This window comes from Strix uralensis, chromosome 25, assembly GCF_047716275.1.
Source record: "Strix uralensis isolate ZFMK-TIS-50842 chromosome 25, bStrUra1, whole genome shotgun sequence".
In the NCBI taxonomy this organism is placed as follows: Eukaryota; Metazoa; Chordata; class Aves; order Strigiformes; family Strigidae; genus Strix; species Strix uralensis.
In genome coordinates this window covers 5782442-5797851 of record NC_133996.1, presented here as the reverse complement: position 1 = coordinate 5797851, position 15410 = coordinate 5782442, and the positions used below count along the sequence as shown (strand labels likewise).

Sequence of the window (15410 nt, the reverse complement as noted above, 5' to 3'; positions counted from 1 at the left end):
CCCGCGCCGTGGGCCATGTCGTCCTCCGACGAGGAGACCCTCAGTGAGCGGTCGTGCCGGAGCGAGCGGTCATGCCGGAGCGAGCGCTCCTACCGCAGCGAGCGCTCGGGCAGCCTCTCCCCCTGCCCCCCTGGGGACACTTTGCCCTGGAATTTACCCCTCCACGAGCAGAGGAAGCGGAAGAGCCAGGACTCGGTGCTGGACCCGGCCGAGAGGGCTGTCGTCAGGGTGGCAGGTAAGGCAGCGCCCTGTTGTGCAGCGGGTCCCCCCCTAAGGAGGGGCAGACAGGACTCCCCCGCGGTGGCTGAGATGGTCTCGGGGTCACCCCCGTCCCCTGCTGCTCCCCAGGGGGTGGGTGGGATGGGGAGGGGAGGGCTGGAGGTGGCTTTTGGTGACTGAGGACCAGGGTGGCGGTTCGGCTCTGTGATGGCTTTGTCCTGGCTCGCCGCGGGTTGTTCCTACCCTCAGCTTGGGTTAAGGGATGACCTGTCACCTCCAACACTGGCTGGGTGACATTAAAATGCCTAATTAAGGACTAAATGGCTCCTTGGTGGAACAATGCCCTTGGCCAGGCTCCAGGGAGGAATTTGCCCTGGGAGGTTTGTGCTTCCCACCCGGCTCCAGGGCTGCTCCCATCGGCAGCCCCATCGCTGTGGTCTCTGGGACACCCCAGTGTCCCCGCGCTGCTGCGTGGTGGAGGGGACACCGCACCGGGTGTCCCCTCGCTGGCTGCTGTCACACCCCGGGGGGAGGGACAGGGATGGGAAGGAGAAACAAAGACAGGGATGGACCCACTGTGGCTGATGGCTCCTTCTCCAAGTGCTGGCTGGTGGGGACCCCACTCCGGGGCTGCTGGGGATGGAGGATGGAGGAGCTTTGTTCAAGGTGGTGGCCCCGGGTGCTGGAGTCAGGATTTGCTTCTTCACCGGGGACAAACAGCTGCTGGGGGCTTTGACCCGCAGCTGTGGGGGTCTGGGCCCTTCTCCCCACACCCCGGGGCCTTTGATCGGCTCCTGCCGCAGCAAACGGGGATTCAGGGCCGTGCCCAGGGGCCCCTGCCAAGCCCTGACCGGGCTGTTCCCGGCTGTCCCAAGAAGGGAACCGCGGCTTTCATTTCTCTGGCGGAGGGAACACGAGGGTGGCGAGTTCCAGAGGTGCCCGCTCCGCCCTGCCAGCCCCTGCCAGCCCCCACTAGCCCCCAGCAGATGGGCAAATCAGCCCCAGCACTGGGCTCTGCGCCATCTGGGGACTCAGACTGGGAGCACTGGGAAGCAGGGGGAGCTGGGTCCCCACGTGTTTGCAGCACCCAGCACATGGGCAGGTCTCACCGGGGGATGCTGGCTGCCTGCCCTCCCTGCCTGCCCTCCCTGCCTGCCCTCCCTGCCTGCCCAGCGCGGGCACAGCGGGGTGCGTGTGGCTCCGGCCGTGCCGCGGTGCCGCTCGGGCGGGTTGTGCCGTCCCAGCTCGCGGGCATCTTGGGGCAGGAAGAACCAGTTGATTCAAATGATGGTTCTTGAAAACACGCTGTCTGGGGCTGGGGGAAGCAAACGCGCCGGGTGCGGCCGGCTCTGCCCCGAACACCAGCACTGCCGAGGCTGCGAGACGGTTGGGCTTACCGGGACCCCAGTGCTGCTCATGGAGCAGCTCTGCCCCGAAAGTCCCATCCTGCTGGGTGCTGAGCGCCCTCCCGTGCCCCGGGGCTGGACCCTGCCGAGGCACAGCCATTTCCCCAGTTGCGTTTCTCCCCGCCTGCCCGGGATGCCGAGCGCTTGTCGTCATGCTGGCTGGATCCAGCCCATGATTAAAGGCAGGGGGATGTCACAAAATCTGGTCTCATGCAGATTCCCCATTAAAAATAACTTGTGAGGTGCAGCGAGACAGCGCTGAGCCGGGAAGAAAGAGTTTGGAGACAGTTTTGTGTCATCAGGTTTGAAAATGAGCTGAAATATTGATTCAGATCCTTGCATTATTCAGCGGGACTGTCTGCAGCGCGCCGGCCGCCCCGGTGCCTGTCCCTGCCGCGGGGTTTGGGGACCGGGCTGGGTTGGGGACCGGGGACGGCGACTGCTGGAATGTGCCCCAGTGGGTGCTGGGGAGGGGGACAGGGCTCAGCAGCTTGGAACCCCCAAGAAGGGGCACTGGGGACCCAGCCCAGCGGCAGGGACGGAGTCTGGGCATCGTGTGGGGCCGGGGAGCCCCAGTCTGTGCCCGGCCGTGGACCTTGCGGAGGTGGTGCAGGAGCATGAGCACCTCGGTGGTTTTGGGGTGACCCAGGGAGCTGGGGTGCTCTTCCTCCTCACTGTCCATGGGGTCCGATGGTCTCTGCATCCCTCCTGGCCAAGGAAAGGAGGATGCGGCCATGCCCAGGGAGGGGATGCGCCAGCAAGGACCTTGTGGGAACGGTGCCGGGGGGCTGGAACACGCTGCCCCCCCCCTGCGCTGTCTGTGTCTGCATTTTCAGTGTCCCCCCACCAACCCCCCGGTGCTGGGCCGGGTCCCCAGGCAGCTCCTGGAGCCGTTCCCTGCTGGCATCTCCCTGGGAGGTGGCGGCAGGGGGGAGGCAGAGGAGGAGTGGGACGAGGAGGGGTCAGAGTCCGGCCCTTGGCCCCACGTCCCTCTGTTTCGCTCCAGCCGCTTGGCAGAGGCTGAGGGAGGTGGCTGGGACACACACACACACACACACACACACACACACACACACTCACACACGCTGCTTTTGGAAGAAAAGGCTCTTTCATCCTAAACCTGTTTGTATTTGATCCTGCCAGGGGGTCGTGGTCTGCTGGGGTGACACTGGGGTGATGCTGGGGTGGGTGATGGGGCAGGAGGGGCCGGGGTGGGGGGGCCACAAGGGTGCGAGAGGTAAGGAGGCAACAGAGGCGTCGCGGGGGCTTGGCGAGGGCGGCGTGAAAAGGCTCCTGGGAGCCCTTTGTCACTCGGGAGCGTCACCGGAGCCGCGGGCACAGGCCGCCCTGGCTGGGCCGAGGGGGACGTGCTCCATCCTCGGGGCCGTGGGAACAAACCCCCTCACTCTGCGCTGCCTCGGGAGCAGAATCGCGCCCGCGCGTTGGGCCGGGGCAGTTTTTGAGCCGCTCTCCCCGTGGCCAAGGAGGAATTACTCGGTGCCAACTGGCCAGCGCAGATTTCCCCGTTCCCTGGGGAACGTGGTTTTTGGGTCAGACAGAGGAGCCGCAGCCCCCCCGGGGATGCGTTGCCGCCCGAGGACGGACGGACGGACAGACGGACGCCTCGGCACAAAGGCAGCCGCGCCACGAGGCCACGGCGGCCGCCCGGATTTAAATCCTCCTCCCCACGGAGGCGCTGCCGGGGATGCAGCAGGACACCGTGCGATGTTAATTACTTCTCCTAATTAAGGCACCGTGGTGAAGGGGAGATGCTTCCCAAGCTGGGGTGAAGGGGGTGATTTGTGTAACCCCCCCCCAGGCCGGGGGCTGCGGGAGGAGGAGGAGGATGGTGATGGTGGGTCACGCTGGTGGCCCCTCGCCGTTCGCTGGGGGGATGTGGGGTGCAGCCCCCCCCCCCCCCCCCCCCCCCCCAGGGTGCCGCCGGGAGGTTTGGGGGCCCCTGGGTGATAGTGGGGAGACCCACGATGTTTGCGCTGAGCGGGATGGGGCTTTTCTCGTTGCCATGGTTACCCAGCTGGCGGAGCCTGGCCCTCTGGTTGCCATGGAAACGGCGCAGCCAGGGTGGAAAAGCAACATTTTGCCTTGGCCAAAAAAGGCCGGGATTTGCCCCAGCGGGGGGTGGGGGGGGGTAGGGCTGCCCGGGTGGTGGGGGGGGCGCTGGGTCCCGCCTTGCCTCGTGGTGAGGGGGTGCCCTGGGGGCTGGGGGGGGTGTTGGGGGGACTGGGGTGTCCCCTGGCTTGGGGGGGCCACCCAGTGCCCCCATCATGGCTGTTTCTGTGGGAGGTTTTGCTCTGTTGTGTGCAGAGTCACTGCGAGGGCTGAGGTTTGGGGGGGTGAGTGCGGATATGGGGGTGCCCGGCTCTGCACCCCATCCCCCTTTGCCCCTGTCCCTACTCTGCCCCTCTGTGGGGTCTTCCCGCTCCCTCCAACCCCCCCCAGGTGATGCTGAGGTCCCCCCCATTCCCTCCCAGCCACCCCAAACGGTGCCGGGGGGCCTGGCTCGCTCTGTGCACCCCCTGCACCCCCCATTTCTGTCCTGCTGGGAGGCTGCAGGGACCAGAGAGGTGGCACCCGGGGACAGACCCCGACCTGGGAGCCCCCGCCTGGCTCCAGCCGGGGTCACGGCCCCGGGGGGCCCCCTCTCACCCCCCCCAACCCCCCCTTCCCGCGGCTGCTCTCGTGCTGGTGGCAGATTTGGGGTGTGGGGCCCCAGTATTTGGTGTCGGTGTCTGAAGCGGCCGCTCGCCTGGGTGACCTCGGGCACAGGGCAGGAGCGGGACCCCCCGTCCTGGGGAGCAGCGGGGCGGGGGGCAGCTGAGGTGCTCCCCAGCCTGGGTGCACTGGAATGTGCTGGGGTGCACTGGGATGCGCTGGGATTCACTGGGATGTGCTGGGATGCACTGGGATGTACTGGGATGCAATGCTCTGGTCTCACTGGGGTGCACTGGGACACACTGGGATGTAGCACTCTGGTCTCACTGGGATGCACTGGGATGTAGTGCTCTGGTCTCACTGGGATGCACTGGGATGCAGTGCTCTGGTTTTACTGGGATGCACTGGGATGTAGCGCTCTGGTTTTACTGGGATGCACTGGGATGTAGCACTCTGGTCTCACTGGGATGCACTGGGATGTAGTGCTCTGGTTTTACTGGGATGCACTGGGATGTAGTGCTCTGGTCTCACTGGGATGCACTGGGATGTAGTGCTCTGGTTTTACTGGGATGCACTGGGATGTAGTGCTCTGGTCTCACTGGGATGCACTGGGATGTAGCACTCTGGTCTCACTGGGATGCACTGGGATGTAGTGCTCTGGTTTTACTGGGATGCACTGGGATGCACTGGGATGTAGCACTCTGGTCTCACTGGGATGCACTGGGATGTAGTGCTCTGATCTCACTGGGACGCACTGGGATGCGCTGGGATGTAGTGCTCTGGTTTTACTGGGATGCACTGGGATGCACTGGGATGTAGCACTCTGGTCTCACTGGGATGCACTGGGATGTAGCACTCTGGTCTCACTGGGATGCGCTGGGATGTAGTGCTCTGGTTTTACTGGGATGCACTGGGATGCAGCGCTCTGGTCTCACTGGGATGCACTGGGATGCAGTGCCCTGGTCTCACTGGGACACCCTGGGGGGCACTGGGATGCACTGGGGGGGTGGCGCTAGGTGCAGCGCTGCCTCTGGTGTCACCTCCCGCTGGCTGTCAATCAATCACCTCCCGCTGGCCCCGCCCCTCCCGCCCGGGGCTGCCCCGCGCCGCCGCCAGGGGTCGCGGCAAGGCCGGGGCGGGTGCCCGGGGGCGGGGCCGGTGCCGGGACGGGGCGGGTCGGTCAGCGAGGGGCGGGGCCAGGAGGGGGCGTGTCCGCCGCGGGGGGGCGGGGCCGGCGGGCGGCGGCGCGGGCGGAAGCGCTGTGGGCCCAGACCGGCCCTGGCCGCCGCGCCGGCAGCTGCCCCAGGCCGCCGGCACAAAGGCCGCCATGGCCGGGTACGTGCCGGGGCTGCTCCCGGCCAACCGCAGCCAGGAGAAGGAGTTCGTCCAGGCCTACGAGGACGTGCTGGAGCGCTACAAAGGTACCGCCGGGCCGGCGGGGCCCGCTGTGGGGCCTGGAGCGCGGCGGGGCCGCCCGCGGGGTGGGCTGAGGGGGGGGGCTGAGCCGGCGCCGTCCCTGTGCCCGCGGTTGGGGCGCGGGGGGGGCTCCGGTGGGGTGTCCTCGTGCGCCCCGCTTGGGTCGGTGTCAGCATCCCCGGGGGAGCTCGGCGGCTCTGCGTGAGGTGCCTGAGGGACAAGTGTCCCCCTGTGTGGGGTCCCCGGGCTCCGAGTGTCCCTGGGGTCCCTCTGCGTGGGGTCCCCGGGGCCGGAGTGTCCCTGGTGTCTCCTGTGTGCGGTGCCCAAGGGGACACTGTGCCTGTGTGGGGTGCTGGGGCTCGGAGTGTCCCCGTGTCTTAACTGCGTGGGGTGCCCGAGGGATGAGTGGCCCTGCTGTCCCCTGTGTGGGCTGCCCGGGGGCTCAGCATCCCTGCGTGGGGGTCCTGGGGTCCCTCTGTCCCCTCCGTGCGCACCCTGGGGTCCCTGTGCCCCCCACATGGGTTACCTGCCATCCCAGCACCCCACCTTGCTGCTCAGAGCACCACAACCTCCATCATTCCTGTGCCCTTACCCCGGGCTGGCGGAAGGTACGTGGGGACCCACCGGCCCCCATCCCTGCTCCGGCTGCCCCGGTGTCCCCGTAACCCCCCGTGGGGCCGGGCTCCCTCTCCACAGCCACAGCCGGGCAGGGACGAAGGGTCGATGCTCTCTCAAGGCCGCCGTGTTGGCGGCTGTGCCGGTGTCGGTACCGGCAGTGAGTGTGCAGTTTTGATGTCAGTGGCTCATCTCCGGGAGTTGCGTTCGTTTCCATTCTTATTATTTTTTTTTTTTCTCCTTGCTGCAGAGATAGACTTGTCTTGGAGCCCAGATTTCAGCCCCACAGGGCTCCTAGCGCTCTGTTTTGTAAGTTTAGCAGCCAAGTCTCTTTTAAAATGCAGTGGCCGAGTCGAGAGGAGCCAGGCGCTCGCGGCGCCTGTTTCCTTTTCCTTTCTGCCTGCAGAGAAAGGGGAATAATGGATTCCCCGGCTCCCCGATTCAGGGGGTGCCACTCAAACCTCCCAGAGGTGGGAGAAACGCGCAGCCTCGCTCTGCTTTCATAGGGAGCCGGGAATAAAAGCTTCTTCGGGTGCCTTGGAAAGGCGCGGGATAACGTGACTCGGGCTCGTCCAAGTACTTGACAAACTTTTATTAATAAAAAGCCCCTTTGATGTAGTTGGGTTCAGCGTGGAGACGCGGAGGAAACGGTGTGGCGGGTGCCAGCGGCTGGCATGGAAAGAGCTGTCGTTTGCATTGGTTTTGCTTTGTTCCAAAAAAGAAATTGAAATTACAGTGCCTGTCCGTGCTGGTCCAGCTGCAGCTGCACCGGCCGGCGGTGCCGGGCTGGGCCCCCCCCTCGCCCACCCCACACTCCTGCTGTCGGTGCCTTTGCTGAGCAGCCAGGTTCCCCCCGGAAAGGGGAGAGTTTTTGGGTAATGCCTCATTTCTAGACCGGGTTACTGTAGAAAGCTGGTAGCTGCTTGGAAATACCCTGCTGGGTGTTGTTTGATCTTGTTTGTGGTGTCTGTTTGGTGCAGGGGAAATGAGTGTTTATGCTCTATAAAAGCTTTGCTTTGCCTTTGACCCTTTCCCAGCTCCTCACCCCTCCCGGGACGTACCACCCTGCGCTGTGAGGGCTGGCTGGGAGCCTCCAGTTTGGGTTGTTGGGCTCTGAGCTGGTGGACGTGTTGCCTCTTCCCTGCTTTCCCCCATTGCAGCTCCTGTAAATGGTTTGGTTTTTCCTGTCCGGAACAAGTTTTCCACTAGCTCATCCCCTCCCCCTCTTAATCCTGCAAAAATGGAGAGTTTTCACTGAAATGTGACTGCTGGGGGCTAAGCCACCTGGGGACATCCGTGAGGTTGGTGGCCACCCTGTACCCAGGACCCGACGCTGCTGGCACCGGCTTGTGCCATTGGAGGGCAAGGAGGACGCTTGGCGCCGCCGAAGCTGGGATTGCAAATGCCTCTCTGCATTTCTATGAGACAGCTCCACTCTATTTTTAATAGAAAATAGCCTCAAAAAAATCAATCGTAGCAGTGGGGCCTCCGTCGTCAAGCAAGCCGGGACAGGTCTAGAGGCAGAGAGGTTGGCGGTACGGGAAGGGTCCCAGAGCCGGTGTGGTGAGCTGCGAATCCTGCCATTCTCCGACGAGCAGGGGTTAACCAGCCGGCAGATCCCTGTGATTTCTTTCTTTATAAAAACACCCACCTTAGGCAGAGGAGAGCTGCCTGCGCGGAGGGGCCGGGGTGTCGGGTAGGTGTGCCGCATCGCTGCAGCGCTGGTGCTTGCCGGGATGCTCCCCCCTCCGCTCCCAGGCGTGCTGGAGGAGGAGGTTTGCATCAGCGCCGGGAGCTGGCGTGGGTGCTGCGGGGGCACCCGTCCCTGCTGCCGGTGGACCCGGGATTGGGTGCTGCGTGATGATCCCGAGGGGGTTGGTAGAGCAAGGGGATGGGGCTCAAGGAGGAGGTTTGGGGGGTGTAGGTGCTTGGAGCGTGGCGGAGCTGCCCTGATCGTGGCTTCCTTTGGTTGGTACATCCTTGGGGGGCACAGCACCTCCAGCACCAAGGCCGTCCCCAGCCTGGCCCAGTTGAAAGCCAGTTTCCCAGGGCTGCGCTGGGGAGGGACGGCGTGGGGCAGCTTCCAGCCCCCTCTTGCCTCATCGCTGGATTGTGGTGCCGTGGCACATGCCAGGACGTGCAGCGCTGCTGCTGCCACAGGTGCCGGTGAGAATGACGGCAGCAGTGCGGGGGGTGATGGCGAAGCTTTTGGGGACCCCTCTGGGTGCTGCCACCATGGCAGAGCTGCCAGTCAGAGGGGTCTGGGCAGGAAGGGAAGGGTACACAGCACGCTGAGTGGGGCTGGGCGGCGGAGGGCTGCTCTCTATTCCCATGGCGTGTACCTCCCATTATCTTTTGGGGGGCTGCTGACACTCGCTGTCCCCTTGGGAAAGCAGGACCCAGCACGTGGCTTTGTGAGGGTGCAGGCAGCGCGAGGGTGCAGGCAGCGCTGCTGGGCTCCACTCAGAGCATAGGTCATGCTTTCCCTGTGCAGAGCGCTGTAAACATTAACTAATCGATCTCGGTGAAATCCTGGCTTTTAGATAGTTAACCCTTTCCGTGATTGGCGGTGGAAACCTGGAGCTGCAGTGTCTGAGAAGCATTTTCTCACGCCTGGTGCGGTCTCTGCCTGCGCTGTGATGGCTGGCACGTGGCCTGGCTTGTTTGAACTGGGACAGCACGGGGTAGCTTGTCACCTTGTCCACCTCACCTGAGTCGGCCTTCCCAGGGACTGGAGAAGCAGAAGAGCTGTGGGACCCTCGTATAAAAGATGTGGAGCACGTTGGACCCCTCCTCGAGGGACTGGAGTCTTCCTGGTGGTGGGCAGCGGTCCTGGCCATGCCTATCTGTAGAGAAAACTCCTTTTTTCCTCTTGTCTTCTACTGTAAGAAATACAACTAGAAGTGTCTGGACCCTGGCGCTGGGGTCTCAGGGCTCAAAGATCTGTTGCCGCGGGTGCCCGGTTGCTGCAGCCGAGTGGCTGTGCCCCGCTGCCGCCCGGATTTCATCCTGTGAGGATGACCATTGTTCCTGGGCGGTGCTGAGCGTGCTGCACGAGGCTTCTGCGGGCTGCAGGAGTGCTGATGGGACTGGCGGCGTGGCAGTGACTCCTTGCCGGGCAGAGGAAGCCCTTCTTCCTCTTCATCGCCCGGGAGGAGGGGTGGCCGAGAGCCACTGGAGCGGAGAGTCCCTGGCTCTGGGAGGCTGGGCTGGAAGCCATCAGGCTTTCCATCATCAGGCTGATTTTTGTGGGATTTGTGTGGGAGTCACTGATTTCCCTGGTACAGGGGGGAACACCAGAGATCAAGGGGGTCTCAAGAAGGTGGCAGGAGCTTTGAGCTGCCACTGGGGACCTGAGCGCGTGGTGGAAGCTGCTGTTTTGCTCGTGTTTGTTTTGGCCAACAGGGAAATGAAGTTGGTGGTTTTTCAGGTGAGAGGATCCACCCCGCCTCGCCCGGCTGGCTTTCTGCTGCCTTCACAGTGGAGTCATCACCATCCCAAGTACCTGAGGGTGCCTCCTGGGCTGGGCTCGCCTTGCCGAGAGGCACATGCCTCCCCCCCCCCCCATCCCGCCGGCATCCCCGGTCACAAAATCGGCGATTGGCATCGTCGTCCTGGCGCTCTGCTAATGAACCAGCACCGTGGCTGAGCCCGACTCAGGTCCTGGGGCTGTCGGCTGCTGCTCTTCATTTCTGTGTGAGAAAAGCCCCCGGGGGGGCTGGGGGGTGGTGGGTGCCCGTGCAAGGTGGCCACAACCGCGGTACCTCCCTGGCACTGGCACCAGGACGTGGCCCGACTCCCGCCGGTGTACGGTGCTGTGCCGGAAAGCTTTGATCTCGTTTCAGTGGCCAGTTCGCTGCCGAGTGTTTGGAAAGGGCTCGCGCTGTTCTCTCGCTCTTCTCGGCACTGCCTGCACACGTTCTCATCAGAGCCTTTTCCTTCCCGGCTCATTCTTTGGGGCGAGACCGGAGTCTTTGACCTCCGTCTGCTGGTTTCTGGCCAATCTCCTTTCCAGGCTTGTCTTGCTTGTGTCAGCTAAGTTTAGACTGCCTGGACATACCGTGGCTGATGCCAGTGGCAAGAAACCTCCCAGAGGGAAGTAGAAAAAGAGGGTTTATTTAAATTTAAAGTGTCTTAACACCGTTGTTTGAATACCAAGGTGATAAGTCCTTTTATATGCACCCAAAACAGATAAATGCAGACTGTGGAAGTAGCAGGGCGCTTCAGTTTCCAGTTTCTCCTGTCTTGGTGCAGGGAGAAGCCACACCGGAGCTGGCGGTGGGTGTGAAGAAGCTGCTTCACGCTGGGGCTGCCTGAATAAAGCTCCAGCTCTCCTGCACGAAGGGGCTGTGAGCCCAGCCGGTTCCTGCACGGAGCAGTGTTTCGCTGCTGGCTGGAGCGTGAGGACCGGGACAGGCGTGGGAGAGTGGGGAGGATGCACCGAGCGATGGGGCTCTGCTTGGCCAGGGAAGCCCTGGAAGGGCCCACACTCCCCCTGAGCTCAAATCCAGCCCTTCCCCGCTCCTCTCTGTGGCTCGGCCGTTCCCAGGGCGTTGCTGCCTGGGGAAGCTCTGTGCTGTGGACTGATCCTGGCAACGCCAGCTGAGTTTTCCAAGGCAGATGAGGCAATCGCTGCCCGTGGGGCGAGGCGGTGCAGCGGTGGGTGTTGATGGCACACCTGGGATGGGGATGGTAGCCGGCCGTGGTGGGAGTCCTAATTTCTGGGGCTGGTGGTGGCCGTCGGCCACGACATGCCTCCCTGCCCGGCACGGTGGTGCAGAGCCAGTCTCCGTGGGCAGGACCTACAAACCGGCTCCTCTCTGCACCCCGACTGGTTGCTCACGCCTTTCCCAGTCTGCGGGTGGGGTGGGAACCAGCAGAGCCACTGCTGGGTGGTGGTGGGAGAGCAGGGGGTGGAGGCAGGTGCTGGTCTCCCTGGCACAGGAAGGAGAGTGGCTTCCTGGTGGCTTTTGCCTGCGGGTGCTGGCCTTGCCAGCAGCGGGGTCCCCTGCCTGCGCAGCTCCTGTCCTGCATCCCAAGCGACTGGGCTTGCAGCATCCCTGCTGGATGCTGACCTCAAGCTCCCCCTTTTCCTTCCAGACGCTCTTTCTCGAGGCTTGTTGGAAGCTCCAGATTTAACATCTAAGCACTGCTGTTCTCTGAGGGCTTGGGCCCACTGCGGGGTTTGGGAGTGTTCAAACAGCCTCCAGCTCGCAGAGGGAAACCACCAAGGAGGTCCCCTGCACGGCACTGTTTGTAAAGTGCAGAGGGTGCTTGTGTTAATAAGCCGGGAAGTTTCATTTCCAAGCTTGTGTTGTGGGTTTTTGTGCGTCTGAATGGATCCCACCCAGCTTGGGAGCCGGGGAGGAGGATCCTCCAGCGTCAGCCTCCCTGAGGAGGAGATGTGCGGTGGGCCTGGGAGGCTGGGTGATCAGATTTGGTGTATGTCTGGCTGCGGACGTGGTAAAACGAGTCCTTGGATGTGATCTGAGATGTGTGCCCTGCCTCTGGGTCAGATAAGCCCAGCAATTCCTGGAAAGGGAGAAGGGGGGGGGGGGGGGATGTTGGGCAAGATGGTTTGGGAGATTTGGGGTGAGAAGCGGGATGCTGATCCTGGCAGGAGGGCTGGCAGGATGCACTGGGGCTCCCTTTGCCCTGTCGGAGCAGGCTCTGACAGTGCTGATGGGAGCCCGGGTCCATTGGTACTGGCAGTGGTGGGACAAGTTGGTCTGCAACGAGTGTCTTGTGCTTGTGCCTGGTCCCTGCGCCGTGGCCTCGCTGCACTGGGAGCGTCCCTCTGTGCCCCCCCCCCCCGCCCCATGCGTTTATCAGCAGTCTGGGCCAGTGAGTTCTGGGTGCTGCGAGGACACAATCATGTTTGTTGTTTCCCTGTGTGTGATATGCTGCATTTCCATTTTTCATTTCCTGTTGGACCCTGTTTCCCTCCGGTGAGTCCAAGCCTGCCGGCATGGACTGCGGTGCCGGTGCTTGCAGCAGCTGCCTGCTCTCCTCTGCTCAGACCGAGTATTTTTTACCAACACCAGGGAAGCTTTGCCTGTCTCCCACGGGTGATGGGTGCTGTTGTGCACCTCTACAGCGCCTGCATGGGTCTTATCCTCTCCCAGCCTCTGCTGTTGCCCACATTGAGCTTTGCTGGGACCCTTGTCCCCTTCCTCGAGCTCTGCTGGGACCCCTGCCCAGGTCGAGGGCAGAGGTCCTGTTATGGTTGGGGCCAGAGCCAGCCCTGCCCTGTCCTGCTCCCAGTCCCTTCCTCTGCCCTTGCTGGCTCCCAGCTGCTGCCCCGCTCCTGCGCAGCCATGGAGCTGTGCCTCGGTCCCGGTGGGATGTTTGTGCTGACTTCTGGTTGTGTCAAATAAGGGTATAACTTCTGTCTTGGCTTTTATTTATCACTGTTCAGGTCCATTGTGGCCTTTCAGAAGTGCTTTTGCCAGCAACTTATTTTTTCCCTGCAGGAAACTGTATACAAGGGCTCCCGTGGTAGTGAGATTCGTGTTGACCTTGGGCAGTTTTGCTACAAGAGCCGTCCTGGTAAAACTATCCAGTGGGAGCGACTCCTTTCCGTGCGGAGCAGGGCCAGGCCGTCTCCCCAGCCGGGCAGTCCCACACTGCGCATGCTGCCAGCAGCTGCCCCACCAGCTAATTAGCATGAATTAGCAGCCCCTGCACCACCTCCCTGGTTCCAACACCATTCAGTTGATCTGAGGATCGCTCCGAGTAATGCTGGGGACAGCTGCTGTGGCCATGGCCATTGCCGTGTCCCCGCTGGGGGCTCACTGGAGCGGTGATGGTGCAGCCGTGCCGGTGAGGCTCTCCTAAAATAAATGCATCCTCCACCCCAGGCTCGCTCCCACCGCTGCCAGGGGTCACACGTCTGTGCCCTGGCTCTGCCAACATCCTTGGCACGGTGTGACCAGCCTCTGCCCTGCTGCTGGCGATGGTGGGGAAGGGCAGCGTCGTCCCCTGCCATCCCCCCGACTTGTGTGTGCACATCGGGGAGCAAAACATCCCCCCGTGGGGCACTGCCCCGGAGCGAGCGTGGCTGGGACAGCCGTGGCGCAGGAGGTTTTATTGCAGGCGGCTCCAGACGCTGCACGTGGAGATATTTCATCCTCGCCGGCTGTTTGGGATGTTTCTCGTTCTTGCTGCGGAGGGCAGTTGCCGGGCCGGGAGATGCTGGGATTCCTTGGCTGGCCGGGTACGTGGTGGCCGTCCCGGGAGCTGGGGGCTCCCCCCGACTCCCCCTGGCCCCGGTGTGATCGAGCCAGCTGGAGTGATCCTCCCTGTGCTGGGAATTCCTGGCGTTCCCGGCGGGGAGAGGGAGCCGGGATGCTTGTGGATGGGGTCTGGCGGCGTCAGACCTTCTTCCCCTTAACTGCCTCAGGAGGGGAGGAGGGAAACGCCCTTCTCCCCATCTCTGTGGAGTTTGGGGGGGCCTGGCGAGTGTCAGGCTGCCTTCCCACCCCCCTGACCTGCTTTGGTGTTGGGGAACGGGGCAGGAGGGGAGGCACCGAACCCCCTGCAAGTCTGGAGTTACCCCTATCACCCTGCAGGTACAAAGCCATGGCGGGTGCTGAGGGGAGAGCTGGCGTGCTGGGGGGTCAGGGCTTGCCCGGGGCACTTGTGTCTCCCTCTTGCTGTTGTAATTTCAGAGCAGTTGCCATGTCCAAGAGCCGTCCCGGCAGTGCCTGGTCTCTCCCCTTTGCTGGGAAGGGGAGGATGGAGATAAATGAAACGGAGCCGCTGGCGGTGCTGTCCGCTCCCCCGCGCTGGGCTCTGCCCTTTCTGCCCGCACAAGGCCGGCTCCTGGCACGGGGGTGACGGAGGGGACGAAGATGGTGTCCCCGTGTCCCTTCCATGGGGCTGTTCCTCCATTCCTTCTCCCAGCCCCTTTGTCAGCAAGAAGCAGGGTTTTTTTGTTTTGTTTTGTTTTTTTCTTTAGAGGAAAATTCCATTGTGCTATTTTTAGTGGTGACAACTTGGCTTCTCGCAACAACTTTATTCTGCTGCCGGCTCTGCCGGCAGGCGCGGGGGGGATGTCTGCGGGAGCGGCCCTGCGATGCCGGAGCTGCAGCCGGGCTGCTCATCAATCCTCGACAGACGCCGGCACAACCACGTGGCCGCTCACCGGTGATGGGCTCTGCTCCCTCTCACCGGGATGAACGGATGCCCCCCACTCCCCCTCCCCGGCTGCCGCGCACCCACGTGTCCCCCCGGCGCTTGGGCAGCTCCTTCCCGTGGCAGCGGGTGCTCTGGGTGTCACCTCCACCCCACCCAAGCCCGATGTGGGGTGAGCAGAGGGCCCTGGCGTAATTGGAGCGTGGGGGGCTGTAGAGGGGGCAGAGGCACCTCGCCACCTGCCCCCCTTTCCCCCCTCGGAGCTCCCAGAGTGATTTTGGCTCCCCAGTTCCCAGGCAGACAGCTGTCGGGGGCACAAGCAGCAACTGGCCCGCGGGGTTTGCTCTGCTCACGAAGGAAAACGATACGCCCCGGTGCGCGTCTGTCCCCAGAGCAATGTCCGTCTGTCTGCAGGGTGGCTTGGATGAGCAGACTGGTTTTATTAACATTTTTGTGGCTAACGTGGGGCACTGCCATGGGATGCTGCTTGCTTTGGGACGGGGTGGATCTGCTCCCCCAGCATGTGGCGAAGGAGCTGGCGATTTATGTGCCTGTGGTCCCTGTGGACAAGGGGAATCTTCTCGCCCTGCTGAGACACGGGGAGCTGCCGTCCCTGGTTTCTGGGGGGCAGTTTGGCTCCTGCAGCACATCCCCGCTCTGGTTCCTCTCCTCGCCCTCCGGCAAAGCTCAGATGTCGTGTGGCTGTGCCAGGAGGGCTCTGCCGGGAGGTGCTGGCTGTGCCGAAGCCCAGGCAGGCAGATCCTGCACCGTGCGGTGGGTCTTGCTTGATCTGCCGAGATCTTCCTGGAGAGGCAGGGAGGTGATACAGGGAGAGCGTGATCTGCCTCCGTGACAAGCACATTTCAACACTGTTGATGATATTATTTGATTTTTAACAGAAGTCTGAGGATGTGCCTGGTGGACTCCAGTCCTGCCAAAGGGCAG

The 15410-nt window shown here is 63.1% G+C and overlaps 1 protein-coding gene across 13 annotated transcripts in view; it reads left to right on the top strand.

Annotated features, from left to right (window-relative positions):
- LOC141954788 (microtubule-actin cross-linking factor 1-like) overlaps window positions 1–15410 on the top strand; it is a 146023-nt gene continuing 130613 nt past the window's right edge. For 12 of the 13 annotated variants that reach the window (XM_074894707.1, XM_074894706.1, XM_074894705.1 and 9 more), the window contains exon 1: window positions 1–235. In XM_074894707.1, the coding sequence (XP_074750808.1) occupies window positions 16–235 (220 nt within the window). In that variant the 5' untranslated portion in view covers window positions 1–15. Of the gene's footprint in view, window positions 236–5555; window positions 5720–15410 lie in introns of those variants that run through there. The other variant, XM_074894700.1, reaches the window with a different exon arrangement.